General features: G+C 33.8%; 1 protein-coding gene and 2 long non-coding RNA genes across 8 annotated transcripts; all 3 read left to right on the top strand.

Annotated features, from left to right (window-relative positions):
• Positions 1 to 5837: 5837 nt before the first annotated feature.
• LOC107991767 (uncharacterized) lies at positions 5838 to 7441 on the top strand. Of its 2 annotated transcripts, none has more exons than XR_007822982.1 (2): positions 5838 to 6047; positions 7077 to 7441. It is a non-coding gene; the product is annotated as an uncharacterized LOC107991767 (long non-coding RNA). The 2 variants fall into 2 exon arrangements; XR_001764055.2 differs by lacking the exon at positions 5838 to 6047 and adding an exon at positions 6387 to 6858.
• Positions 7442 to 9466: 2025 nt separating this feature from the next.
• Positions 9467 to 10458, top strand: LOC103499550 (polygalacturonase inhibitor-like). The gene has a single exon (NM_001316682.1). It carries the CDS (start codon positions 9475 to 9477, stop codon positions 10453 to 10455), a length of 981 nt encoding a protein of 326 aa, NP_001303611.1. The 5' UTR covers positions 9467 to 9474; the 3' UTR covers positions 10456 to 10458.
• A 12807-nt stretch (positions 10459 to 23265) lies between these two features.
• On the top strand, positions 23266 to 26224 carry LOC127150547 (uncharacterized). Of its 5 annotated transcripts, none has more exons than XR_007822929.1 (6): positions 23266 to 23478; positions 23905 to 24088; positions 24723 to 24756; positions 24991 to 25103; positions 25401 to 25424; positions 25954 to 26221. It is a non-coding gene; the product is annotated as an uncharacterized LOC127150547 (long non-coding RNA). The 5 variants fall into 5 exon arrangements; XR_007822928.1 differs by having other exon boundaries at positions 23266 to 23473; XR_007822931.1 differs by having other exon boundaries at positions 23266 to 23444.
• Positions 26225 to 26310: the final 86 nt, after the last annotated feature.

The raw sequence follows: 26310 nt of genomic DNA on the forward strand, positions 1-26310 counted from the left end.
TGGTATTGGTCGAATTTGAACTGATCATGGCCGTGAATTTGAGAATAAGTACTTTACTGAGTTCTGTGACAATGAAGGCATCTTTTATGAGTTCTCTGCCCCATTAACACCGCAGTAAAATGGAGTTGTAGAGAGAAGGAACATAACCTTACGGAGATGGTCCGAGTAATGATCCATGCAAAGCAATTGCCAATTCAATTTTGGGCTGAAGCTCTAAACACTGCTTGCCATATACACAACAGGGTCATTCTCCGTCCAAGGACCACTACTACCTCTTATGAACTGTGAAAAGGAAGAGAACCCAATGTGAAGTATTTTCACATCTTTGGCAGCACATGTTTTATCTTGAGTGATAGGGATCATCGCAGAAAATGGAACTCAAAGTCAGATTGTGGAATATTTCTTGGATATTCTACTAACAGCTGAGCCTACAGGGTCTACAATCAGCGTACAAAAACAGTAATGGAATCCATTAATGTCATTATGGATGACCTTGGTAAGGAACCTAATAGAAACCTTGATGATGAAAATGAGGCTTTCTGAGATTCCCTTTCTCATAAATCTTCATATGCAGAGTCAGAATCGATGGCCCTCACTAGAGAAACAACCTACTCACCCCCTTATTCCGATTCAAACAGAATTGATATGTCAACACCTTCTACACCAGTCAATCACTCTGACCTGTGTGAAGGTGAAGCAGCACTATCTGCAAGTTAGCACACTCTAGAGCGGACTGTTGGTTCAACTGATTCTCCAAAGCATAAACTCATGCCACCTATGCATATAGCCAAAAATCACCCCTCCAGCTCTATTATTGGAGATGTTCACAGTGGAATCATAACTCGAAAGAAGAAGAGGAAAGACTATGCTAAAATGGTTGCCAATGTATGCTACACGTCTTCCCTAGAACATACCACTGTCTTAGTAGTGCTTACCGACGAACACTGTATTTTGGCTATGCAGGAAGAACTACTACGGTTTGAAAGAAACCAAGTATGGGAACTAGTGCCAAAGCCACCTCATGCTAACATAATTGGTACCAAATGGATCTTTAAGAACAAAACAGATGAGCAAGGAAGAGTTATTCATAATAAAGCAAGATTGGTTGATAAAAGGTATTCTCAAATAAAAGGTCTCGATTTTGGAGAAACTTTTACCCCAGTAGCAAGACTAGAAACCATCCGACTACTGCTAAGCTATTCATGTTTTCAAAGGTTCAAACTGTTTCAAATGGATGTAAAGAGTGCGCTCATAAATAGGTACTTATCTGAGGAAGTGTATGTGGCCCAACCAAAAGGATTTGTTGATCTGATGCATCATGATCATGTTTACAAGCTCCAAAAGGCACTTTATGGACTCAAACAAGCTCCTAGAGCATGGTATGAGAGACTCTCCACTTATTTGTTACAACAAGGATATTGAAGGGGTAGTGCGGATCAAACCATGTTTATATACCGTCAAGGTACTGACTTTCTGATTGTTCAGGTTTATGTTGACGACATTATATTTGGTGTTACGTCCTTAGACTATGTTGAACAGTTTGTTCCCAGATGAAGGGAGAATTCGAAATGAGCATGGTTGGGAAACTAACCTTCTTCTTGGGTTTTCAAATTAAGCAAGAAAAAATCAGGGATCTTCTTCTCTCAAGAAAAATATGCAAAGAACCTTATATCTAAGTTTGGAATGGATAAGGCCAAACCTAAAAGAACACCCGCTGCTACGCATCTGAAAATGACCAAGGACTCAACTGGTAAAAAAGTTGATACAAATCAGTACCGAAGCATAATTGGGAACTTGCTCTATCTGACTGCCAGCAGACCGGATATAGCTTTTGTGGTGGGAGTATGTGCTCGGTATCAAGTTGAACCTCGCACGTCACACCTTCATAGTGCAAAATGCATACTCAAATATATATCAGGTACATTTAACTATGGTATTTGATATACTTATGACACAACTGGTACTCTTGTTGGCTACTGTGATGCAGACTAGGCAGGGTGTACAGATGATAGGAAGAGCACATCTGGAGGATGCTTCTTCTTAGGGAATAATATAGCAGGTTGGTTCAGCAAGAAACAAAACAGTGTTTCCCTCTCAACAGCCGAAGCCAAATACATTGTTGTAGGGAGTAGCTGCTCTCAACTTTTATGGATGAAACAAATACTTGATGAGTATGGGATAACTCAGTCATCCATGATTCTCTACTTTGATAATCTAAGCGCAATAAGCATCTCCAAAAACCTAGTTCAACATAGTCGAACAAAGCACATAGATATCCGACATCATTTTATTCGAGAGTTAGTAGAAGCCAATATTATCAGTTTAGAACATGTTCAAAGTGTCTTTCAGCTAGCAGATATATTCACTAAGCCTTTGGATGTTACCATATTTGAAGGATTACAGGGAAGTGTTGGAGTCTATATATCTCTTAATATTCCTAGATCTTCTCTATTCAGTTGGGATTCATCTCTGCAGATTCTCTTACGCTCTGCCTATATTAATGTCTCTCACTCATCATGGTTACCACTCGATTCAAGAAATATTCATCTGATATCTCCTCTTCCAAAAACTTTTTGGCTCCTTGTGGTTCAGAATCAATGGATCCCGCTGCTTCGAAGGGTAAACGGTACAAAGGAATTTCAACTAAGCATCCATATAAGAAGGTCTGCAAGTCCATTCTGTCGTGTGACAACAGTGCCGTTCCCAATCCTGAGCAAAGCTCCCATGCAGAGCGATCGACGAATCCTCCGTCACTAGTTACGGTTAAGGAAGAAGTCCTCGAGTTTTCTTCACCCAGGAGTGCTCGTCCTTTTATATCTTCGTTTGTGCCAAAGTCGTCCTCGAGGCCTGAACCTAGAGTTTCTGTGGAAACTGTGCTATTAGACTCTGACTTATCAGACAGTGAGGACAATGTGGTCCTATCTACTCTTCTTCACTGAACGAGAAGCGTTCGTAGCAATCAATCTGCATTTCCTGCAAAACCACAGTCAAGTGGAGGTCTGTCTTCTAAGGTGGCGCCGCCTCGATCTAGTGAACATACTAAGACTCTGGTGCTCCATCATTCCAGGCGTCTCCCCGAACGTCTCCACCCTCTGTAGCGGATGATGATGATGATGATTCTGATGATGAAGACTATGCTCCGAGAATGGAAGAAAAGATAGAGGCAGAAGCCACCTTCACATCGACTGAGGACCAGAGCGCATCTCATGAAAAGGACCCATCTGATCATAGAACAACTGAAGAGCCAGGTGAGTCCTGAATTCCTAGGTCAACTAAAGGACCATGTGAGTTTTCGATTCCTGTGTCTCCACCAGCGAATGTGGCATCCTCTTCTGGTTTTCGACGCCCTTCTACTAAAGGACTGCGAGTTGTCTCCACCAAGGCTGGACGACGGAAGGTACCTCCCAATGTACCATCCGTACCAATTGATGGTGTATCCTTTCACTCTGAGGAAGGGGCACACAAATGGAAATATGTGGTTAAACGACGAATTGGGGACGAGGCTAATATTGTTAATTAGTACAACTCTTGCCCTACCATTCTAGAATTAATTCACAATGCAGGGCTTATCCGTATTGTCTCTGAGGTTGGCTCGTTTTATCTGCGATTCATGCGAGAGCTGATTGTGAATTTACCTTCAGACTTCAATGATCCAACTGCAGACGAGTATCAAAAGGTACATGTTCGTGGCGTTTGCTTCAACGTGTCTCCTGAACTACTGAACACCTATTTGGGTCTCACTTTGCCTGCTGACTATGCAGTTTCGTACCCCACTCCTGAACGACTGGCTGAAGAACTTACCGGTGGAACGATCCTTGTGTGGCCAGTCGATGGACAGTTACCAGTTGCCTCATTGAAAATTAAGTATTCAATTCTTCATCGAATCAGGATTTCCAATTGGATTCCGTCTACGCATGCCTCCACTATTTCAACTTCGTTGGGTCACTTTGTCTATCTTGTGGGCACTGGAGTAAAAGTGAACATTGGAGAATTCATCTTCAACCATCTTCTGCGGCATGTTGATACCTTTGCAATCCATATTCCAATCTGCTTGCCTCGAATTCTAAGTGGCTTTCTTCTGGCTTAACGGTCAACCATTTTGACTCCTCTGGATACTGTTGGTTTAGCACCGCGGGTTATACCGTTCAGTATGCACTTGTTTCAAGGAGCTCACATTCCTGATGTTGCTACAAAGTTTGACAATGATCCAGATGGAACCAGTACTCCTGCTGCTTCACATTCTGCTGTTGGCCATCCTCATACTCTCTCTGTATCACTTGCCAATCGTATGTTGTAAGCTTTAATTGCCGAATCTCGCGCTCTAACCCGTCAAATAAGTGAGCAAACCGATCGACGCACTGTGTTGGATGCTGTCATTCGTGACCTCCGACGTGCAGCCTCCAGAGCTGCCCCCCTCCGTCTGATTAAGAAGTTCTGGCTTTAATTTTGCATTCAAGCAAGGGGAGTTGGTTGGCATGTGGTTTTGTGATCAGCAAAGTTGGTTTCAGTTTTTTTGTGATCAATAGTCTTTTTTTTTTTTTTTTGTCATATCAGTAGATTCAGTAGGTTTCTGCTTCAGAAGAATTTTTGTTGTGTGAATTCTGTTCCGTCAACGATCTCAGTACGGTTCATTTGGTTTAGGTCATAATGTTTCAGCTCAGTTGACAGATGAGTTTATAGTTGTTTGCTGTTAATCTCTTCATTGGTCGAAATATGTTTTCTCTTAATCTGGGTTCTATGTGCTCTAATTACGACACTCAGGAAGTTAGTTAATCTGGGTGCTTGACTGCAGAAATAAAAGTCAGTGGTACCAATGGGGAGTTTGTTAAGCAAATTGGTCTCACATGATTATTTCTTTTAACAACCAGCTTAAGATTCTCTTCTTAAAAATAGAATCCGGTTGAACTAATAAAGTGGACCCAAGTAGTTAAGATTATTTATGAATTAGTTACTTCCTAAGGAAGTATCATCAAGTTTAAATAATGGAGTTTGGTAAGCTTCCAGTTGCGGCTTATGAAAAACTCAAAATGAAGAAATCACTAGATAGATAAGTTTGACAAGTCGACGTTGAAAATACCCTCAACTAGTGCCACCATTGAGGGGGAGCTCTATGCCATTCACTATATAGTTATGATCATTATGTTCATAATTTAGTTCTGTCTTGAACAGTCCGAGAATAGTACAGGAACAAAAGATCATAGTGTTGTTCCTCCAGTCATAACTATGTATTCAACTTTCATTATATTTGTTATTAATACAATCCTCTATCTAGGCGAACCGCCCCCAGGTGTAGATGCTTATTCATCGAACTGGGTTAATAAACTTTGTTGTGTTGTACTACTTGTCTATCTCTATTGCGCTCTACTATTCACATAAATGAAACTACTTCTGTTGAACATCTCGAAGATCGTTCATATTTCACACAGATAATCATTACCAACTCAACTCAACCCAAACCATGCACTCAAAATGCTAAAAAAACTAGGCTTCAGGAATTGTTTTGGTATTTTGTAATTAACTAAGAATTCCAATATTGATATTGGTATAAGAAATATGGCAACCATGAGTAAAAAAATGTGGGAAGACAATCAATTTTTGTAATCATTTGGTTTTTATTTTTTGTTTTTGAAAATGAAGCATATGTTACTCTTTCCACCACTATATTTTTTGTTTTATTATTTACTCTCTAAGGACGTTTTAAAAAATCGAACTAAAATTTGAAAAGTAAAAAAGACAAACAGTCCTTTTTTTTAAGGGGAATTTACATCAATAAAAGAAAATACAAGTATTTGCATCCTATATGCAGAAAAGAAAATGGAGGACATATATTAATTTTATACAATTCCAAAAATACCCCTAGCACACTTAAATATTTGCTCGAGGAAACTCTGCTTCTTCATATTCTTCGGCAACTTCTTCTTCCGAGTTCTTCTTCCTTTGTTTTCATGATCTTCTTCGTTTATTTTTTTCTCATCGTTTTCTTCATTTATCTCAAATATTGCAGCAATATCTCTCCACATCTATAACTAAGTAATCCATCACTAACAGTAAGTATTTCTACAGTCGGTGTTTCCACTTCCACAATAATTTCCTATCTCGGTATTTTTTTTTCTTTTCCTTCTTATATTCTTCTATTCTTCTTTCTTCATTTTGTTCGTGTTTCCTCATCCATCATCAAAATATCCACACAAATTCCTTTTTGGATATTCCTTTTTTTTTTTTGTTTTTCGTTTTTTCCTTCTTCTTTTTCTTCTCGTTCTTCTTTCGTCTTCTTGTTGTTATGCTGCAGCTTTTTCTTTTATGTTTTAGGTTTTAATTTAATGATGTTCTATTTTTCTTTATTGTTTAATCAAATTCAGCAATTCAATTGTAAGTACTAGACCTTGAAATTAAAGTATTTTTGGTGAATTAATTTAAATTTTGTGGATTATTTTCTGCAAATTGTTTATGTTTTAAGGATGTTCATTTTTATTTGTGTGTGATTCATACATATAATTAGTTCTTCCTTCGCTTCAATTTCTTTGTGTATTAATTTACAAATAAGTTGAAATTTTATTCTTTTTTCTTTTAACGTGAAGATGTACGGTTTAAGTTTTATCTATCAATTATACTTCGTGTGAAAATGTAGTAATCAAAATTAGTTTGCAATAGAGCCTTATCATTTTCTATCACTCATGGACAGTTGATAGAACTCTATCACTTTCTATCATTGATGGACGGTGATAAAACTCTATCACTTTTCTATCACCGATGGACAATAATTGAAGAAAATTAAAGCTAGGTTGTCAATGAAAAATTTTAACCTCTTGGGTTGAAAATATATTATGTAAGCAACATGAAGAATCAAGAAGTTTCTTGGTAAGAGTTCTTTTCTTTTTTTTTTCATTATTTTTAATTACTTTGATATTTCAAATTGATAGAAGAACGAAAGGCAGTGATAAAAGTCTATCATTGTCTATCAGTGATAGAAGTCTATCATCAAGTGGTGATAGAAAGTCTATCGAATGATAGATTGTGATAGAACTATGAACATTTATTTGTAAATGTTGATTTCTTTTTCTATTTTCATTTAATAGGTTCATCTTATCAACAATGTTCAATACAATGTAATGGCTGGTGATAAACAATTCATAGTGAAGTTGAATTTGGGATCTTGTAGCTGTCGAGTATGGGATTTCCATGAGATTCCATGTTCTCATACTCTTGTTGTTCTTCGGATGCTTAACCTAAATACTTATTATTATGTGTCTGATTATAATCACTCACAAACATTTTTGTCATCATATTTGGGTTGTGTGTGACAAGATGTAGTACTTGTCATGGAAAGGGTCATAATTCTAGAACTTGCAAACTTGGTCAAATTAAACAATGATATACTCATTATAGTTGCATTTTTTTGTTGCATCGCCAAATGAATTTATATTGAAATTTACGAGTGTTATTTTTTCAAATTCTTTATATCAATTAAATTCAACGATATCTTTGTTTATATTCATCTTTAAATTGAAACATATGATGTATAAACTTATACAACTATACACATTGATACCTTTATATTAATGTCTACCAAAGTTATCACATTGAAATCCCATGTATATTTTTTCAAATTAAATCCTATAGATTTGAATCGATACACATTGATACCAGTTTCTATCAATGATAGAAACTGGTACCTTTCTACAATGATAACAGTGTGTATCATTAATAGAAACTAATAATTTTCTACCAGTGATAGAAGTGAGAGAAACCAATAGAAAGAAACTTGATGTATCAATTACATGCTATCAATTCTTCTATTTTTATTTAGTTGTGCATATGAAGGGGGCTAATACATTCTTAACCCTCTTAAACCAAAAGGACCAAAAACTACTCTCAATCATTCTTTTTAATTGTAGTTTCTAATCCTCTCACTTGACCTCTCTCTAAATCAACCTCAGTCTCTCTTTTCAAGTCAAGAAAAGTCAAGTCAAGCTTTACTACGTGTGATATATAAACTTTGACACAAATAGATATCAGTTTGTATCATTGATAAAATTGATAGAAATATATCAATTTTATCACTAATAAAAAGATGTCAGTTTGTATCACTGGTACAACTGATAGAAAGATATCAATTTTTATCACTGATAAAAAGATATATCAGTTTGTATCATTGATAAAACTAATAGAAAGATATCAACTTCTATCACTGATAGAAAGATATTGTATTGTATGCCGAGTATGGAAAGAAAAAATCACGATTAGTTTTGGGTGATTTAGATTTTCATGGACTTTTTTGGTTTGTCACCATCTGTTTTGGGCTTGGGTTAAAAATTTGCTACCGACTATAAATATTTTGTCTAATTATTTTATTTTTAAAAGTCCCTCTTTTTAAATTTGATTATTGAGTTTTCTAAAACATCAACTCACATACATTAAGAAATATACAAATTATTATAAGAAATTGAAAATATATATTTATTTTTAGAAATTAAAAATAAAAAAACAAAATATAAAACCATATATAGCACAAATTATTATGGGACAAAAGCTTAGACAACAAATAAATATGAACATCAAACGTTAGAGTCTAACAAGAAAAACATAAGTGCACTATGGGTAGCACCTATATTTGTGCATCTCACCAAATTTATAAAAGAGACATTTTTAAATATAGCAAAACAAACTAGAATATAGCAACATTTAGATTCTATCAATGATACATATAGATAAATTATTAATATAAGTTTATTTGTATCTATGAGCGTCTATCACTAATAAAATATGAAATTTCGCCTTTTTTTTTACATAGTTTCAGCAGTTTTATTTATAATCACTTTTCTTATCCAACCAGAACGTATCATGGGACAAATTTTGTCAATATTTTAATACTTTTTCAATATAAAAGCAGTAAAAAATACACAAACATAGATATAACTTAAGATGCAATTAAGTATTACCTTGAAATAATAGCATAATTTAAAATTTTGAAGAACTAAATTTTTAATAGGTATTTTTTTAGTTTTAATTAGTTGGCTTCATTTTTTAAACCAACAAATAAAGACATTTGAATTTTAAGTTGTAATTTTACTTAGTTTTGAAAGAATCGTATGAATTCATATTACCAAAAAAAGCAAAAACAAGTTTCTTCCACATTTGATTGTACATTTGAAAGTGGGTCCCAAGCATTTCCCATTTTAAATGACCCTTGCGTGTGTGAAACTGAATGCAACAAAAAAAAAAGAGCATGCTTTTTGCACACCATTTAGAAAGCTGTCTCAGCTTTTTCTTCATCAGACAGTAAAGGGAAAATGTTATCAAATTCTTGAAAATTAACTTTCTTAAACATTTAAATTCCAATAATTACCCAGCTTAAAACTCATAAAATTCTTGCAATTATAATTGAAGTAAGGAATTTTATTTATAAACAGCTATATCATCCCCTCCATTTTGTTCAAATATATATCCATTCTTCTCAAACCCTAAACAACAACAATGCATTCTCACAACCTCCTCCTCCTCCTCTTCTTCTTCTTCACAGTTTCATTTGCAGAACTTTGCCATCCAAATGACAAAGAAGTCCTCCTCAACATCAAAAAAGCCTTCAACAATCCCTACATTCTTACCTCATGGAAACCTGAAGAAGATTGTTGCACTTGGTATTGTGTTGAATGTGATCTGAAGTCCCACCGGATCATTGCCCTCACCATCTTTGCCGACGACGAACTCTCTGGTCCAATCCCACCCTTTGTGGGTGACCTCCCGTTCCTCGAAAACCTCATGTTCCACAAGCTCCCAAATCTCACTGGCCCCATCCCACCCACCATTGCAAAACTCCACAACCTCAAATACCTTGACCTAAGTTGGAACGGTCTCTCTGGTCCTATCCCCAGCTTCCTCGGCTCCCTTTCCAATCTCGATATTCTCGACCTCTCGTTCAACCGTTTCACTGGCTCCATCCCTAGCTCTCTTGCCAACCTCCGCCGTCTTGGAACTCTCCATTTGGATCGAAACAAATTGACAGGACCCATACCCGATTCCTTTGGAAACTTCAAGGGAAAAGTCCCTTATCTCTATCTATCCCACAACCAACTGTCTGGAAAAATTCCAACTTCTATGGGGAAAGTGGATTTCAATTACATTGATCTGTCGAGGAACAAGCTCGTGGGCGATGGATCGTTGATATTCGGATCAAAGAAGACGACAGAAATTGTCGACTTGTCAAGGAACTTGTTAGAGTTCAACATTTCGAAGGTTGTGTTTCCTCGAACCTTGACTTGGTTGGATCTTAACCACAATAAGATCTTTGGGGAAATTCCAACCGGGGTTGTGAAGTTGGAGTTGCAGATGTTGAATGTGAGTTACAATGCACTTTGTGGTCGAATTCCGATGGGAGGAAAGTTGCAAAGCTTTGATGTATACTCCTATTTTCATAACAAGTGCTTGTGTGGTAAACCACTTGGTAGCTGCAAATGATGAAATGGTGAAATCACTCCGTAACACATTCTCTATTATTATTAATGATTTTATTTTGTTTTTGTTGCTTTTCAGTATGTTGTGAGAGTTTGTTTAAGTTGGAATTTTTGGAAATTTGGAGTCTAGGAACTTGATTTTTCTGTGGTTTTACCACATGAAGAATTGAACCTTCAATCTCGGTTAGCCTAGAGATATCCAAGTGTAAAATTTCCTACTGTTGAAGCTATGTGCTATTTCGTATGTTAGTATCTTATTATAGTAGAAAATAATGAGTTTGTATGGTAGCTTGTATTGTTGCATTATACAAATTCAGTATTTTAGTCGTCATTTATAATTTTCAAATACATTATCGTTTCATAGCACACTTCTTTAACTTATGTACATATAAAGATTCTCTAAGAGTGCTATTAAATAGATTAAAAATAATGTAACCTAAATTATTTCTATAACTGTTTGGTGGTTTTTTAAAAAATATAACAAAGCGACAAAATATTTATAGAACAATTTGGAAAACAAAAAAAAAAAAAAAAACTCACATGCCCATTATGAAAAATACTAAAAATGACCTAGTTAACATGCGATTAATTGGTCACTTGCGCGCATAATATATTTGGTAGACGATCTTGTACCAAAATTGTTTAAATTTGGCTTTACATTTTGCTACTGAAATCTAAACGATTTTTTTAAATATTCCTTTCTACACGATTATTTAGATTTGAGATTTTGTTATTCAAATCTAAAAGATTTTTTTCAAGATTTCTTCGTACACGATGGTTTAAATTTAGCTACCCAACATAGCTTAACGATCGTGTACCAATATCTCAATGATTTTTTTTCAATATCTTTTATATTTGTTAGATTTGACACAAAATCTAAACCACATATCCAATGATTTTTGTTCAGATGGTCTACCAATTTATATATTTGATTTTTGTTCAAATCGTGTAACAATTTATATTTCGTACACGATCTTGAACCAAATAATAGTTTAAAAAAATACAAGATGATCATGATTTCAAAAAATATAAAAGAAAGAAAAATTGCAGAAGAAGAGAAGAAAGACAATGGAAAGGAAAAGAAAAATTGCAAAGGTGAAGAAAAAAGATAGAAAGGAAGGGAAAACCTGGAATATTTAAAAAAAATGGACGACTCCATGAATTTTTTATTTGTTATAGAGGCCATAAATATTTCGGTGTTTTGTTATATTTATGGAAACTAACCAAACTATTTAACCCACTATTACAAAATTTGACTTCAAAGGATTTAATTTATTGTTTTTTTTTTAAGTAAACAAACTAAATTTCGATACTTAAAATTATATTTTTAAATATTATTGGTTGTACTTTATGAAATGGGAAATTATAAAAATGGGGAATTTGCAAAATATTGAAAAAATTTATATTCTATAACTTGATAGACAATGATAAACTTCTATTAATGTTTATGTTGAACATTATATCTTAAAACTCGTAGTTGTAAATTAAATTCGATAATTTGATTGTGGAATTATTGATTAGTGAAATAGAATACTATAATCTTGAATCCAATAACTTAAGGTCGCAAGGCTATCTTGTAAACTTAAACTTTATGTAGAGACATAAATGTGGATCAAGTTCAAGTTCATAGCCTAAACGGTGTATAGTATATGAAAAATGTTGGGCGCCTTATTTTGGTAATACTATGGATGCATCCTGCTTTGTACTTAGTACAAAAGATGTGTTATCTTGAAATCATTATTCATGTAGAGACATAAAAGTGGGGGCATCCTATGTAAAGAGTTTCCATAAGACCGAACCATTAAATAATCACTTTCATGTTATAACACCGTTAGGGTTTTAAAATTGACTATTTCTTTTAATTTGATGACTTAGGTAACTTAATCTTAATCTTAAGATAACTATGAACATCTGTTCATAAGTGATTATCCTTATATCTGTTGGAATTTATGTCCTAAAACTCGTAGTTTGTAATCATATTCTATTCAATAAAGTCGTTATTGAGAAATTGAATGTTATAATCTTAGATCCAATAAACTAAGATCCCAAGACTAATTTTAAGTCAACTTTGAACTTTATGTAGAGACATAAACATGGATTAAGTTCGAGTAAATAGCTTAAATAGTCTATAGTATATGAATAAAGGTTGGACGCCTTATTCAGAGATATTATCGATGCGACCCGCTTTGCAGTTAATACAAATGATGTAATCCTGAATCGTTCATGTAAAGACATGAAAGTGGGGCCATCCTATGTAAAAGGTTTACATAAGACAAAATCGTGAAATTTCCACTTTTACGTTATAACACCGTTTACTGTTTAAAAACTGATTACCTCGATTATTGATAACCTAAGTAACTTAATCTTAATCCTGAGCTAACTGTGAATTTTTGTTCACGCGAGATTATCCTTGGATCTGCATAGATGAGGGCAACTCATTAGCATTGGCCCAATAAGCCTCCCATTTCAGAGGTAAGATAGAGTGGATAGTTGGGAACATAGGGTACAAGACGGAATTCGCTCCTACCGCTTTAGGGTTAGTAGATAAGTTGTTCCCTTAATGACTGAATCCAAGTCTTGAACAAAGGGGACCCACTCTCTCTTTAGCCCGAGAAGGATTCGGTTTATAGGTTGAACCTTAAAACCAATTGTTCAATAGTGGATCAGTGGGACTTAAGGAAAAAGATGTAGTCCTAGGGGTAAAACGATATTTTTCGACCTAGCCAAGCTTATGAACAACCTGTAAAGGATTGACTTACTAATCATAGTTATATCAAATGAACACAAATATATCTATAGTGAGGGGAGTGCAACTACGAGATTTTAGTGGAATGACCTGTTAGTTAACGAATATTGATTAGTTCGGTATAAAAGAGTTTAGTCAGTTAATCTCGAATCATTGGAGCCAATAATCTATAGGTCCATTAGGTTCCTATGCTAGCTCATATGGAATAAACTTAGAACAGTCTGATGGAATGAGTCGAATTATTTGATTTTGAAGAGAATAGAGAAACAAACAAGTATATGTGACATAGTCGTCGGTTTTTAAAATTACTAATAGAGCTTTATGCTTAAATGAAATTTAAATATTAAAGATATGAATGAAGATTCATACTTAAAAGCTCGAAAAAGATGAAAATAGTCAAAGTTGTAAAAAGTCAAAATGTTGACTTATGAATTTGAAAAGTCAAACTTTGACCGGCAATATATTCAAATGTGATTTGGATCTTGAGAAAATAAATGTGGATTCATGCTCGGAAGGTCAAAATTAGTCAAGACAGACAAAATTATAAAAAATCAAAATGTTGATTTTTTTTGTTTGAAAAGTCAAAATTTGAGACTGACCAAATGACAATTTTACCCTTTAACCAAAGTTAGTGGAAAAATCCGAACAGTCTGATGGTACGAGTCAAAATATTCGATTTTGGAGAGAATACAGAAACAAACAAGTATATGTGATAAAGTAGTCGGTTGTTTAGATTACTAATAGAGCTTTAGGCTTAAATGAAATTTAAATATTAAAGATATGAATGCAGATCCATACTTAGAAGCTCGAAAAAGATGGAAATAGTCAAAGTTGTAAAAAGTCAAAATGTTGACTTTTAAATTTGAAAAGCCAAACTTTGACCGGCAATATATTCAAATGTGATTTGAATCTTGAGAAAATAAATGCGGATTCCTGCTCGGAAGGTCAAAATTAGTCAAGACAGACAAAATTGTAAAAAATCAAAATGTTGATTTTTTTATTTGAAAAGTCAAAATTTGAGTTTGACGAAATGACGATTTTACCATTTGACCAAAGTTAGTGGGAAAATCCAACATTTTGTTGGATAAACGCACTAACTATAATAGGCTAGGTGTTAGCAAACTATGAAGATATTAATGGTTAGTAGGTTATGTGTTGTTGGCCCATGTGTTTGCATGCACATGCAACCTTGCATGTAAATTCTCTATAAATTGGGCTCTTAGGGCCTCAAGGAAAAGTCTTGATTTTTTTCCTTAAAATCAAAATTGGGCTGTTGTTTTTATAAAATAAAAGCTCAACCCTTTTTTTTCCATATTTTATTTTCCATCTTCTTTCTCTCTCCTTGTTTTCTTCATCCAACGGGTCTCACAATCCGGTTCTGAGTCCGAAGGATAGTAGGTCAACCTTAGTGGTGGTTCAAGTAACAATCGAAGCTTCGAACGTAAGGTTTTCTTAAAAAATCTTATATTTAATCTTTTTCAGTTTACGGTTTTTTTGGGTCAACCTTAGTGGTGGTTCAAGCAACAATCGAAGCTTCGAACGTAAGTTTTTCTTAAAAAATCTTATATTTAATCTTTTTCAGTTTGCGGTTTTTTTGTTAATTAATTGCAATTAGGGTAGAATTTCAGTCTTTCTTCCACAATGCTCATTTAATCTCTATCAAGATCTATACAGGTGAGGGCAACACATTATCAACACTGACTCAATATGCCTCCCATTTTAACGGAAAGACCGAGTGAATAGCTGGGGACATAGAGTGCAAAACGAAATTCATTCCTACCAATTTTAAGGTTAGTAGATAGGTTATTCCCTTAAGGACTGAATCCAAGTCTTGAATAAGGGATCCTACCCTCTCATTGGCTCGAAAGCGATTCGATTTATAGGTTGGACCTTAAACCAATCATTCAATAGCGGATCAATGGGACTTAAGGAGCAAGATATAGTCTCGGGGTAAAACGGTATTTTGACCCAACTGAGATTACGAACAACCATTGAAGGGTTAACTTACTAATCATGGTTATATCAGTTGGACATAAATATACCTATAGTGAGGGGAGTGCAACTACGAGACTTTATGTAACACCCAAAAAATTTTAGGTATTTTTCTCAACGTTATTATATTGTGTTACTAAGATCTTAAATATTTTGTTGGGTGTTTCATTGTTTAAATTGGATGAGAAAGAGAAAATTTAATTTTGTACAAGAGGAAAAAAAAGGAAAAAAAGATAATATTAATAATAATAATAATAATAATAATAATAATAATATATTATTATATTATTATTATTATTATCATATTTTTTAAAAAAACCCTTACACGTGCCCCATCTCATTCGTTCTTCTCCTTCGATCTCCCCCTTCGGCCGCTCGCCACCCCTGCCTTTTTCTCTCCATTCAGTCTTCGCCGCCACCTCTATTTCCTCTCTTCTCTTACATTTAACCTTACCGTTGAGTGTCTCTGTCTTCAACTGAACGCCAATCGTCGTCCAACCTTCATCACGTCCTCTCCTATCATTTGTTTATTGCATTTGAAGTCTAGTCGTCCGCCGTCACTTTTCGTCTATCCTCCATCGACTTCTTCTTCCTCCGTTAGCCGTCGAGCAAGCCAAAGATGAAACATAAGTCGTAACCCGAGCCATTTATCCTTCATCCCCTCACCAGCTGCACATGGTTTTTCTTCAAGTCGTGAATGTAAGTCGGCGATCACTTCTTCAAGAAAGCCAACCTGATCTGCTTGCACGTGGCCGTTGGCTTGTTCTTGCGTCGCCACCTCTACATTTCGTGAATCGTTGTAGGTATAGATAGGGTGAATTTGTGACTTTCGTAATTGTTTCCATAGCCATTTTAAGTGTAAATGTTGGAATAATATGTTGGATTAATTGGTTAAATTACTATTAAATCCTTGAAGGTGTTAGCGCTCGAATCTTTTAACTTCCAACAAGCTTGACTTGAAGTTCGATTCTTCATTGGCTTGGGTAAGTTGTAGATTTTACATTTGGGTGAATTTGTTGGGTGGTTTTGTTTGATATAATGTTTGCACCCTTATGTTTATGTTTAGGTTGATTCATTGGACTTCGATTGAATCAAGGATCTTACCTAAGCATAAGGTAAGAGATTTCTACTACTGGACTCAATATGGAATTGGAATGTATTAACTGATGCAAAAGTTAGAATATAATGACTATACTAGTTCGACTATTATGTATAGATAGAAAGTATTGCTAGTTTACATTGTTGACTGAGTTTAAACGATTTGGCTGTTATGTGTAGTTTAGATATATTGATGGACTGTGTTGTTGACTGAGTTTAGATGATTTGACTATCATATGTAGTTTGGATATTAATGGGCTGTGTTGTTGACTGAGAGTAGATGATTTGACTGTCAAGTGTAGGTACATATTGATGGTTTGTACCATTGACTAAATTTAGATGATGTGACTGTGATGTCACTACAAGAAATCGAGATTTTTTCGATGCACAAAACGACATCAGAGGACGGAACGTGGAGACAAATGACTATTCCTAACGTCGGGATCCATACATCGGGACATGACGAAATCATTATTTTAATATCTTATTTGCTCGATGTATTATGAAAAATGTCTGGAAAAACAAAAACCAGTCCTGACGCTTATCGAACGACGTCGAAAATACGAACGCAATTCTCGACGCGTTACACAAGACGTCGGGATAAACTCAAACAAAAGATTATGTGTCAGAGCATGATCTCTGATGCTCCATGCATGACATCAGAAATAGATATATAGTTCCCAATGGGTTACACGAGACGTCGGGATAAACTTAAATATTAATTATGTGCCAGAGCAAGATCCTCGACTCCATGCATGGAGCGTCAGCAATGGTTCACCTACTCTCGACGACATTATTGATTCATCGGGACTTTATTTAACTCTTCCCGATTAATAGATGACGACGTCGGGAGCTCCTTATATATTTGGAGACAGAACTGAAATTTCAAAGTTCCGATCTTTGTCTTCTCCTCCATTCTTCTCCATTCTTCCATCCTCATAACTTTCATCGTCTACATCATACACAACCTTTGTCAAAGATCCACGTCTTGATTGGTCTTCAACGCGTGTCGTCCATCTGTCACCTATCATGCATCTTCCTCACTGTCGTTCTTCCATTTTCGGTAAATTTTAAACTATTCAATTAATTTCGTGGTTTTCTTATTCCTTTCAAATATATAAATTTTATCTATTCTCTTATTCCTACCAAAACCCAACAATTAGATCATTATGTTCCTATCAGTTTAATAAACATATATATTGACATTGTCTTATCATTCTTTACTTCTTTAGCATGCTTTTAAGGATATTTCAAATATGAACATTCAGGACATTGTTGTTGTATGTATGGACACTTCAAATCTGAACATTGATGATATTGCAAATCTGGACATTGGGTTCTGTTATATATAAGTTGATGTTGTTGTATGTATGTTGATGCTATTGAATGTATATTGATGTTGTTGAATGTATGTTGATGCTTTTGAATATATGTTGATGTTTGTTCAGTTGTATGTATGTTAATGCTTTTGAATGTATGTTGATGGTTGTTCTGTTGTATGTATGTTGATGCTTTTGAATGTATATTAATGGTTGTTCATTTATTTCCAACAAATGTATGTTCTGTTGTATGTATAGTGTATCTATCGAACTTGTGTATTTTAGCATTATGTGCAATTGAGGAACTCAAATAAAGGAAGGGAAGTTGAACATTATTTTAGCTAGTTTGATCATAGAGACATAGGCAGCATGTGTAAGGAGGGTAATTGGACAATATTATGAGTCGTGTCTGGAGAAATACAAGTTTCCTTGAAACAAAAAGAACTTTAACTTTGGTGGTTCAGAAAATTGATTCGAAAGAAAGGAGTAGAAAATGACAAGATAGAGAACTGAATAGGTAAGTCATAGAAAGTCCTTCACTTGCATATTAGGTAATATGCAAGTGAGAAACTTTTTATGGCTTACCTGTTTGATTCTCGATCTTGTCATTTTCTCTTCTCTTCCAAATCAATTTTCTAGAACCACTAGAGTAAGACTTCTTTCTATTTGAAGCAATCTCGTGTTTCTCTCGACAAAACTCATAATAATGTTTGATTTTCCTCTTTGCACATCCTGTCTATGTCCCTATGATCATACTAGCTACAGTGGTGTTGAGGTAATGTGCAAAAAGTTGAGAAACTGGCATTGTCGCTTTGAATTATATTTAAGTTTTCATTTTTACTTCGTATTATTGATGTAATTTATATTTAAACTACCTAGAACGTGTACTTTTTTAATATTTCCATTAATAATAAATTCGACTTGGTACTTTTGTAATTTTTTTTCCAATTTTATGTTAATTCTAATTCAATTTAGAATTTTAATATTTTTTTATTAAGTTTACAATAATTAACAAAAGTTATAAGTAAATTAATTTTTTTATTCATTTAGGTTAATTAAAAGAAAATAAATCTGATTGCACTGCCGACACCGCATGCTAGACAATGCTAACGCACACGACGTCGATAGTGAGGTATTTGCTACGTTGTTAACATGCGTCCGTAGTTCCGCACTCCCAATGTATTGACCATGTCTACGAAGAGTGTGTCGATAGTAATCTTTGTCGACGTCGACACATTTCTCACGACATCTTGCCCGATGTCGATTTCGACGTTGGCGTAGCTTCTACCGACCCATTTTGGGATTATGCCGACGCAAAGCTGTATCAGCATACCCCCTCCTTCTTGTAGTGTGTGTAGCTTAGATATATATTGATGGATGGTACTGTTGACTGATCTTAGACTGCTTGGCTGGTTATGCGTAGAGACTAAATTGTTACTTTGAAATGTGTTTTGATGTGATAGTCATGGATTGTTTAGAATGGACTGAGGAGTAATTGTTAGCTTCATCTATGGGGTAATGTATCTTGCAGGAACGTCACCACATGTTGTGCATCCTTCAGGATCAATAAATTGATATGTGTATCTGATGGGATCACTAGACTGATATGTGCATCCTACTTGATCACTAGATTGATATGTGCTTTCTATATGATCACTAGACTGATGTGTGCATCCTACGGGATCATCTGATTGTTATGTTGCAGGGTATCTCCTAATAGGAAGCTAACCGTTCTTACCCCTAATGGGACAAATAGTGAGTCTCTTACTGGGTATATCTTATACTCACCCTTATATGTTTAACTTTTTCAAGCAAAGGTAATGTGAAAGGCAGATCCGCGAGGGGCAAGAAGGATTCGTGAACGCGATATGAGAATTTCTGTTTTTTTATGCTTCCGTTTAATGTCTTTACTTATTTTTTGTTTTGAGGATTGAAAATGAGTCATTTTTGGGACATCCATTTGTTTTGTTTTTATTTTTTGTGATTGCATAGACGATGTTGTGAACTTTTGAAATTGTTTGAAATAGGGTTTAAAGACACTTTTCCTTATTTTTTGGATGTTTAATGATTTTAAACAAGTTTTATAAATTTTTATGTTTTGATGAAGTGTCTTAATGGTAAAGTAATGACCTCAACTTGGTTTGAAAAGTTTGGTCATTACACTTTAATTGAATGACCCTTAGTTAAGGAATGTTGATTAGCTTGGTCTAAAAGTGTAACGACCCAACTCTTTATACTAAGCTGAGGTCATTACTAAAAAGAAATACTGGAACACTGAAACATAGACGCGGAAGCAAAACTGAGTCCCCATATGGCATGTCACGGATCCTTCTTTGTCGCTCGCCAGCTTTCCTCTACCTTTACCTTCGCCTGAAATATTAAACATAGAAAGAGTGAGTATAAACAAATACTCAGTAAGGGACCTACTACTAGTCCCGCTAGGTGTCTGTTAACTTCCCATTAGAGTCCTGAAAAGTGGTACCCAAGAGCTGGCATGTTTCCGAACACGTGTAACATGTGATCCCGGAAGAACAAATCTGGTCTTTAGTGAACCCAAGGGAACACCTAAGACGATCGGGCTGTGAGTGGTCCCGTCGAAACACTCACATCATGTCTATGTCAATGTCAATGTCAGACTGGCAATCCCGTCGGAATACGCAGTCATAAGCGTGAGCGATCCCGTCGTATCTCTCCATCATGTATGTGTCAAAAGAGTGGGATCCCGAAGGACACCCATGCAGATACGACTCTAATAAACAAAGTTAATCTTAACATGATATGGATAGAACACCCTATCCATATATCCATATCATGTAGCATAACATAACATCATAACATGGCATGAATATTAATCTTAACGTCTCTAATTATGTGATTAATATATCAGGCATCAACAATCATCAACATCAATCTACCAGTCATTAACATAACATCAGTCATCATCATCAATCATCCATAAAATGACAGTCATTATCAATAGCATCAAGTTATGCATTTTAGCTACCATCAATGCATAATCATAATTACATGCGGTCTCTTAAATTCAATTCGAAGGTCTAGTAGGAGAATTTCTTACCTGGAGATTTTAGCCAAACAAAGTACTCCCTAGCTGACAGTAAAAATTCTCCAATTAACTTGATCCTAGTCATAAAAGGAAAACTCAGTATCTTAATTAATGAAATTAGCAATTGCCTAACATTCAAAATTTCTTCCAAATTAATTAACTTTCTAAAAAAATGGGTTGAAACCAATTCAACCTTGATTGGGAAAAATCCAAGATTTAAATCTAAAAAAAAAAATTAACCAATTGAACATTTAAAAAAACTCCAAATAGATCTAAAATTAAATTAATAAAATATTAATTTAATTTCATTGGCTTACCAAAGTTACTCAAATGGAGGTTGAAAAATCCTCTTATCCTTGATGGAAAAATTCATCACTTTAAATCCTCAAGCTGAGATGGCAACAGCAGAAGGTTATCTTAGAGAAGAAGATGAAGAACCTTTTTCTTTTTCCTTTACTTTCTAACTTAAGCATTCCAATGCTATTTATAGACCCAAATAATAACAATAATATTTTTTATTATTATTTCCTTTTCCTTTTAGGATATATATGTATATAATACCAAAAGAATATACTTATATATTTATTTCCATTATCTTTCCTAAATAAATGCCTTAAATGCACAAAATCTTAGACATTTATAACAATTAATAATAATAATAATAATACTTCTTTATTATTATTATTTTTCTCTCACCAAAATCTACAATAAACATATATATTTATTTAAACAATTATTCTCTCTTTTAAATAAATATATATTTTTTCCGTCGACCAATCAAATCAACCATCTCTCTTCTCATGGATTATCTTCTTTTCCAAACAAATATAATTATATTTCATCATATAATTATGAAATATAATTAACTTCACTTTTCCAAATTATTAATTAAATATATATATTCATATATATATACCCAATTAATTCCAATTTCACCAAAACCAACTTTTCCCTCCAAAATCTCAAATTAACTTAAATCCTCAATTAATTTAATCAATCAAATATTTTCCAATAAATCACTTATAACTTCTAACATGAATTATCTTCACCGAGCCATAACAACTTCACTCCAGAATAAATATGAATAATTAATTATCTTCAACAATAATTAATTATTATTTATCTTTCTCCAAAATAATTAATTATTTTGCACAATAATTAATTATTATTTATCTTTCTAAAAAATGATTAATTATCTTCTACAATAATTAATTATTATTTATCTTCCTCCAAAATAATTATCCTTTTACAAATAATTATATTTTTCCGAAACGTAATTATTTTACTTTTTCTCCATTACAAAATATCCTTTCTCCAAAATACAATTATCTTTTTCTTAAATAATTATATTTCAACAAATATAATTATCTTTTTATTTAACATAATATATATATATATATATATATATATATATATATATATATATATATATATATATATATATATATATATATATATATTCCACATATACATATAATTATTAAATCTCCAACAAATTTTTCACCCCACAATTTAATTAAATAACATCCATAATTATTTAATTAAATTCAACTTCAACAACACTAAAAATCCACAACTTTACTTAATTCTCTTAACTTACCATTTAATCAAAAGCTCAACAAACACTACATGCCAAAACCTCTAATTAATTAAATATTCATCCAACAAATATTTAATTAATTTCAATTCCCACGTAAATCAAATAATTCTCATTAAATGAATTCAAAATAATGCCCAATAAATTAAATCTAATTAAATAAAATTAAGATAATTAACTCAAAAATTATCTTAATTTTTGAGGCGTTACAATATTCCCTCCTTTTTGAAACTTTCGTCCTCAGAAGTTCTAATCTTTGAACAACTTATGATACTTGACTCTCATGTCTTAATTAATAACAATTTCTACCAAACTTCATAATCTTTAATTAAATATACACACCCATGTATATGTATTTAATTAATCCAACACAAAACAACCGAATACATTCCTTAACTTCGAAGTCCAGTTAATGTAATACCCATAATAAGTTCTTTACACTACTAGAAAAAGACCCTTTCTTGACGGTTGGTTTTTTCTTTTCTTGACGGTTTTTGGTAAAAACGTCAAGAAAGAGGTGGTTTAATAGGAAAACCGTCAAGAATTTTGATGAAAAGGCGGAGGGGAGGCAATTTTTAGAATTCTTGACGGTTTTAAACCGTCAAGCAATATGAACGTGTTTCTTGACTGTTATAAACTGTCAAGGGTTATCTTTTAAATTCTTGACGTTTTTAAAACGTCATGAATTTTATAAAATCGACATTCTTGACGTTTTTCAAACGTCAAATAATATGTAATTATACTCGACGTTTTAAAAACGTCAAGAAATACCGATTAAATTCTTGACGTTTTAAAAACGTCAAGTTATATCAATTAAATTTTTGACGTTTTAAAACGTCAAGAATTTTTAAAAAAAGGCAGAGGAAGTTATTTTCCAATTTTTTTGACGTTTTAAAAACGTCAAGAATTACTAAGTAATTTCTAAATAAAAAATATTATTTTAATATAAATATTTCATAGTCTTTAATTGATCAAAATTCCTAAAACAATCTTAAAATTTCTAAACTTCTCGCGCGCCTCCTCTAATTTTTTCTTCACTTTCTTCGAGTGTGTCGCTGTGAACTCGTCGGCGTCGCTCCATCTTCCAAATGTCGTCCGTCGAACGTCGCTCCGTTGCCGAGCATTGTTCTTCTTCAGCTTGGTCAAGGTTGCTCCGTCGCCGTCGTTTCGAGCCGTCGTGTAGTATCCTTTTATGCAAAATCTAGGGTTCGGTATTTAAAGTATTTCATCAATTTTTCTCAATTTCGTTTTCCCCCCAAATCGATCGTTATTCCTGATGATCTATCACATCTTCTGTTGGTTTCTTCTTTTCTGGCTACCGGTCTTTTTTTATTTGAGGCTATGATATTGAGGAACTAAAGGAGGAAGGAGAGTTGAAGAGTGGGGAAGAGGGAAATTCGGGTGTTATTGTTAGTAATTTGGAGAAGAGCATTGTTAGGTCTGATGTGAAAAGAATCGTTGTTGGAGTTGGGGCTCGTGTACTTTTCTAGAAATTTGTCTCTTATCTCTTTCACAAAAATTTTTCACATAGAAGATGTTGAAGCTGATATTATTTTTTTTCACTCACGAAGTGCTGCTGCTTGATTCCACACCATTGTGCACACACAAAGCTCATGTTTTTCCTGATTTCTTTGCAGATCACAAAGTTTGGAGTTGAAGAGTCTGGCCACCGATGGCAGAGTCATCTGTAGATGGGTTTTTCTATTGATACTATTGCGGCTCACTGTAACACAAATTCCCTTTTCCTGGTCTAAATTGCTCGGCACACCAACTGGCAAGGAGCATCAGATAATTTCTTGAGCTGCAGCTACTGCCTTTGTGGTATGCACGTATTCTCCGTTATTGTTGGAATTCCCCAATCTAAAGTGGTAGTTAAATTCAGCCGAATTTGATTCCCTGTGTTTGATTCCCAGCCAGATTTGATTAATTGATGAGAGTTGGTAAATTTATGGATTGATTCATGAAATAATATGTTCGTAGATTTAAGTTATAGAATATATAATTGTTCAAGACAATCCTACAGAAGGTTAAAGGAGTAACTCATATTGCTTTTCTCTTCTTTCCTTGAACCTTGTTTCTCTCTTCAGTACTCCTCTTTTCTTTGTCTTAATTTCTTGGTGTTTCTTTAGAAGTAATTACTTTATTCTACTTTTCTAGTGGTTATTTATTGCCCCTTCTATCTTAGAGTTGTATGCGTATGCAAGACATATAATTTGCCTATGTATATATACAAAATTTTCATCATAGTTAAAATTGGATCTAGTACTACTGATATACTACTGAGATTAGTGTATGTCTTTGTTTTGTCCAACACAATCCAATCCTTTAGGTAAGTATATATGAGAAACCAAAGTGGTGTCGAGTTGAACAAAATCAGATTACGTACCTTTTCTCAGGGGTGGGTTAGATCCTGTTATTGTAGTAGTACGTTGAGTTTTTTTTCTTGTTGGTGCAGGTTCATTATCTTTTCCACATTGCTCGACATCCATGTAAGCAATATATTTCTCAATTTTTAAAACTAATTTGAACTATTTTTTATATCTTCATCACAACTTTTACAAATTCTTGAACTTAGATTACCAATTAGAAAATTCTTGAAATATGCAACTCATTGCCTTAGTTGTCTTTTGTAAGATAAAGTTGATTATAGGGTCAAGCTTAGAAATCACACCTTATTGAAATTCCTTGTTTTGTTTTCTGATTAGAAATCCTTCCAAATTTAGGGTTCAAACAGGGGTAAAATATTCAACTAAACACAAGTTTCTTAGCTAAAGATGCAACACAACGAGGTAATATGGCAGGTCATCCGCCACAATTATTGCAGTTTCATGGCCAAGTGAGTTTTACTTGAGAGTTATTTACATTTAAAGTTTTTTTTTTTTTTTGTTGTTGGAACAAACATGGCCAGTTGGGTTCATGTTCTGTAAAAAATGGTGAATTAAGTTAATTAGAGGTTTACAAAATGTAAACACTTAATTTTTATGTTGCATTTTTTAGGTAGATAAATCTGAAATGCGCCTTGCAATGGAGCCATATGGGAATTGGGTGTCAATGCATCTTCATATGTTATGTTAAATTAATTTGTAACTCACAATTTTTCTTGTACTTGATCATTGTTTTTTTTTCTCGACAGCTTGGTCATAGAATCGATAATGAGGTACTGTACAATGTTTTATTACTACTTTTTCTTCTATTCTTTTTAATTTGCATTAAACAAATGGAGAATCTTTTATTGTATATCATGAGAAACATTGCTCGATGTTCATGAAAGTATTGTAGTCTGCTATGTGATTACAAGTTTGAGGTAGGTTTTCGAAGTTATTGTTCCAATGTGGAATCTGGTTTTTGTGATTTAAATACCCAAACGACCTTTATGGTCTATGTCTGAACCATTGGTTGTGATTGTTGAAGATGTAATTTTCCAACTATTGGCTTCCCTCAAAGTTTGCTGATTTTTTTTTTAATTTACCATCTATTCCATGGTTATGAATTATAATATAAGGATGTTTCAAATGAAATGTTTGTCCGCCTGCATTTTGTGTGATTTTATAATGTAATATTAACATTGTGAAAGGTTTTCCGTGATGTGGTCTTGCTGCAAAATGTGTTATTTATTTTGCATCTCCTTTTACCATCGTTGCCTTTAAACTTTAAGTTTCTAATTCATTTATTTTGCATGTTTATAGGTTGATACACGAAGATCATACTCACAGGTCGAGTTAGATGAGGTGCAAGTTGAGTTAGCTGACTTTCTGGGTTCGTACATGTGATTGCGCTTATTTGTGATTCTGAAGTAGGAAATTTTTTGCTGTGGCTGATTTTTTGAATTGTTCATATGGACGGGGTTGATTGGTATACATACAAGAGACTTTGTTGTTTTTGAAACTTTGTTGATAGGTTATTTGTTCATAGGTGAGTTGTTCATATGGATGATAAGTGAATTGTTCATAAGAGTTCAATTGTTTTGAAACTTTGCTGTTGTAGCCATTTTGAAACTCTGATGGAATTGTATATTGGTTTTGTAAATGATAGGAATATTTGCA

The sequence above is a fragment of the Cucumis melo genome, chromosome 8 (genome assembly GCF_025177605.1).
Source record: "Cucumis melo cultivar AY chromosome 8, USDA_Cmelo_AY_1.0, whole genome shotgun sequence".
NCBI classification, from domain to species: Eukaryota; Viridiplantae; Streptophyta; class Magnoliopsida; order Cucurbitales; family Cucurbitaceae; genus Cucumis; species Cucumis melo.